This window comes from Cinclus cinclus, chromosome 4 (genome assembly GCF_963662255.1).
Source record: "Cinclus cinclus chromosome 4, bCinCin1.1, whole genome shotgun sequence".
Lineage (NCBI taxonomy): Eukaryota > Metazoa > Chordata > Aves > Passeriformes > Cinclidae > Cinclus > Cinclus cinclus.
The window spans coordinates 61003765-61008190 of NC_085049.1; the positions used below are offsets into that span (position 1 = coordinate 61003765).

Sequence of the window (4426 nt, forward strand, 5' to 3'; positions counted from 1 at the left end):
GCCAGAATCTGCACAACTTAATGTACTTCTCTGTTTCTTCAACCAACACAAAAGTCTGACTCCTCAATGAGCACCTTGAGACCAATTTTCCCTGCACTCAGAGGAGATATGCACAGCAGCCCTGTTACCCACTTGACTTTACTGCCACGGTGCCCTCCACATCCCACAGACAGACTCTTTCTCACTAAAAATAAAGGTATTAAGAGATCTGTAAGGAGTCCAAAGTCCCTGTGTCCCTTCTTTCCTGAATGTCTCAAAGCTTTCCACAGTGAAGGTTATCCCTGATCTCTCCTTCAGAAGGGCCACTGGTAACTTTCTTCCTACCTGAATGGGTATGGGGAATGTCTGTTTCGATGAACCAGGCTGAATGTTCCAGTCTCAGCTGGAGAACTGCAGCTGAAAGCGAAGGGAAGATTGAGCCTTCTGTAGCAGTAGGAACTCCAGAGACTTCTTGCCTGCTACTCAAGGACACATATCTGGACATAGCCAGAAAATCAGAGCCTGTGGGCCAAGCACAGGGAAACTCCAAGCACGCTAGGGAGAACGGCAGAGGTGAGTGCAGTATAACCATTGTTCTTGCTTCTTGAAGCTGAAAGAAAGTAAAGAGAGCAGTCATTTAGACATCTATGCACTGCCTAAAGCTTTTTGCTTTTGCTAACACAACCTTTGCCCATGAAGGCTGTTTTCTCAACTATATCTATTATTTTGGCTTTGGAGGCACAAACACTCATTCTTAATTGACTGTTTTGAGCTTTGACACACTACTGTGCAAAGAGACAAAAGCAAGAGTCCTGAACTGGTGGTAGGCTCACAGAAAGGCAGGGATGTGAAAGAGGCCCCATAAAGTATTCCAGCATAGAGTTCTCTCTGAAACCAGGAAACTCAGTGTGTTCTTTGTCAAAGGATACCTTTTCTCCCTTCTCCCTCACAGGAGAGGTCACTGCTAAAGTGAAAGTAGCTTTGTTTGCACTTCTCTCAGCTTGCCTGCGATAAGTGTAGAAATAGTAGATTGCCAGAGTAGTAGTGGACCAAAGCCTGGAATAGTTCTGAGGCTTGAAGTGTAGCAGCACTGCTACACCACAGATTACTTGGTTCAAGCAGATCTCACCCACTCTTGCAATAAGAATGCTGGGGACCCAAAGGCATGGGTCGTACAACATCCTTGCAACAACACATGGGACGAGTGGAATCTGCAAAGAACCTCGAGACCTGCTGTTGATTCGTCTTTAGTGAGCTGCGGGGTTGTCCCAGGTTTCACAGCAAACAGGTAAAAGCTGGGTCTTGCAGTTCTCATAGGCAACCACAGCAGGCAAGGTACAGGTTTGGCCTCGAGGGTGGCCCCGTGTAGGTGCAGCTACTGCCTGGAGCAGTGGAGACCAGAGCGTGCCCCCCTGGCACGAGAGCCCGTGTGCAATACCTTCCAGCAGCTGGCACTGGTACTTGCTGCAGTTCCCCACAGAATGCAGATGCAGCCGGTTACCCTGCTGGGTCTGAAAGAAGCTTTTGACAAGGAATATCTCCTAAGGGGGAATGAGGACTTCCTTCTCAGATGTGTGGTAAGAAAAGCCTTGCGTAGCTGCTCCCAGGCAAGGGGTCACTGTGAACAAAGTTTCATTCCCAAACTTCTGGGCTTTATTCCTGAGGCCGGAGGCAGAAGTGAAACGACCAAATCTCAGCGTGCTGCCTACCTTGGCCTCGATATATAAGTCCTTTACACCCCTGTGAACCTGGTAGCACTTATGTTCCCCCGTGCTGCTCTGCCATTCCTTCAATATCTGGATAGCAGTTGTTAGGTAGAAGTGAAAATATTTAAAACTGAACGCGTGTCTGTAGCGCTGTGGAGAGATTCCTGCCGTAGATGTAGCCCGGTTCAGCTGGGAGTGCAGGGAGGAGTTCATGGTGTAAGCCATGAGAACTATGGCATGGCTATCATGCATCTCCCTCAGGAGACCTGCAGGGCTCTTTTAGCAAAGCCTTCTGAGCCTTCTTCCAGAGATGAAAGTAGTCCTTGTTAGCAGCTATTTCCTTTTGAAAATAGTCTCCTTTCTCCAGTTCTTTCATCATCTCCTCTCTGCACCCCAGACACTGGTCATCAAAGGAATGCAGAGACAAATCCATCAGGGCGGGGGACATAGCCTGCAACATAAAAGCAAATGAAGATTAGCATCGGAAGTGTGAATGTCTTGTGTATCTTTGTGGACGCAAGCCAAGTTTTTCTCCACCCTTTCCTTGCCTCTTTGTCATTATTGGCAGAGCGAGCAGGGCAGGTAGCAAATCTTTAACAAGATCTTCCTAAGCAACCTCAGGGTATTGTCTATACACCACCACAGTCAAAATACCAGTCGGGATGACAGAGTTCTTATTTGATGTGGATGTGCTACCTTAGAATCTCCGGGAACATTGGTCAATTTCGACAGGCTGGAAAAGGAGAGGAAAGATTCCATGAGATCTACTCACAAACACTATGAAATCATCTGGCTGCAAACAAGAGGAAAATTCCAACCAAGTATCTAAAACTAATTAAGACAGGTAAGAAATGGAACAGTGGAGCTGAAAACAGAAAAGTTAAAATTGAACCCAAAAATCTAAAGAACCTCTTTCAAATGTATATAAAAAAAATTTAATTATTTCTGTGGCATATGCAATTTCATGATTTCAAATAAAGAGCATTATTTACCTCATTTATCAGTATTTGTGAGAAGATCAGCAACAGGGGGTTCCCCAGTGTCACCAGCTTCCCAGAGTCCACCCAAGGCACTGTAAAGAACATTTTTTTAAAAGGAAAGGTAATTTGCGCCTGTTTCTGTTTTTCTTTGAACTAGAAAATTCTGCAGTTTCTAATTTGCACTCAGGTTTGATGGCTGCTCTTCAACCAGAGATCATTCACCAAATTCTCACTGCAATTCAGAAGTCATTAATCAATCCAAGCAGACGATTTATTGGTAGAAATATGCCCAAAATCCATAAGGAGGTGTCTTGTTACACCAACTTCAGCTGGCTTGAGTGTCCGTCACCTTGATAGTTCTTTTAATTCCGAGGTATTGGAATAATTTGGTGTTGTTCTTGCAAAAAGGAAGAAAACCGTGGCTTGGAGAAGTCTAAGACACTTCTCCTGAATGTGTCAGGGTGACTACTCCCTGGCTAAGAGTTTAAAAAGCCCTTTTAAAGAAGTTGACTGATAAAGCCAACACAGAAATGCAGGGTAGGTTGGGATCCCATCTGGAAGTAGTGATAACCTAACTCTCCTCCTCCTCATCACCCCCTGGTTTCTACTCATGGGCTGCCAATCTCATTCTTACTTACACCACTGCAGAGTGGCACCTTGTTGGAATGTTTGCATCGGGCACAGGCAAAATGAGTGTGTAAATGCAGATTCTGTGCTGAGACAAACCTTTCTCTAGCAGCTGCTTTCTGGACACCCTTCCAAATACTGGCAGTGAGTTCTTCACCCACAGAGCCCTATGGCCTCTGATGACTCTTCTGTATGGAAAAAGAGACAATTGCTGTCAAGGCTTTGGTTCTGACTACGGAAAGTGAAGCCCATTTTCAATGGCCTGATAATGATAGGCTGGGTGAGGGAGGCACCTCCAGACAGTGGAGTGTTCCCCTGAGACAGAGGACATTTGTGAAGCTGCTTGGATTCTGTGGACAGAGCATCTGCAAGATATTGCTGAGATAGGGTGGGAGGTGACATAAAGGTGTCATTCTGGGCTCCTTGCAGAGCAGTTGCTGCTGCTGACAGTATCTGCAGTCCCTGGTGACAGATGATGCCATGAAGTGCCATAGATGCAGACTACTTACTTCTCCATCCTGGAGTCTCTCTGTTATCTTGGGCTGTATTTCAGAGAGTGGTTGATTGACTGCTGAAAGGGAGCCCACAGAAGGGCTCACGAATTTATTCAGAGGCAACTCCTGTGTAGAGATAAAACAGACCTAAACTGAGACAGGCTCCGGTGGGAGCTTGGCAATCACGATAAGCAGCCCCACTAAAATGTCAATTCAGCCGCATATAATCCATTTGTAAACTCTGACCCTGGTTTGCCCCTCTGACCTGTAAGTGAATGCTTAGTATGAAGGGGATCAGGAGGAAAGGAATTTGCGTTTTCAAACGCTTCAGAAGCAACTCAAGTTATTATTGAATACAAAACAAATACAATGGCCATAAGATGGCAGCAGAGGATTTGTGGTGGTGCTTAGTGCTGCGTTAACCAAGAGAAAATCGAATTCCTCCATTTCAGCAGTAAATTTGTAACTTGATCTGAGTGCTCAGATCCCCAAAGGTCATAATGACTTCAGCCCATGAAGAGACAGAGAAGATGACATAATGGAGACCTCTGGGTGTAACTTTTTTTGCCTGAAAAAAGTATTTACTGAAAGGGAAGGAAAAAATACAAAACTATCAGAAATATGCAAATACAGACAGGAA

General features: G+C 45.3%; 1 protein-coding gene across 1 annotated transcript; it reads right to left on the minus strand.

Moving 5' to 3' along the window:
• Positions 1 to 494: 494 nt before the first annotated feature.
• On the minus strand, positions 495 to 2770 carry ART4 (ADP-ribosyltransferase 4 (inactive) (Dombrock blood group)). The gene is given in 4 exon segments (XM_062491395.1): positions 495 to 589; positions 1418 to 1964; positions 1966 to 2136; positions 2678 to 2770. Coding segments are annotated over 4 exon segments (906 nt in total).
• Between the last annotated feature and the right edge of the window lie 1656 nt (positions 2771 to 4426).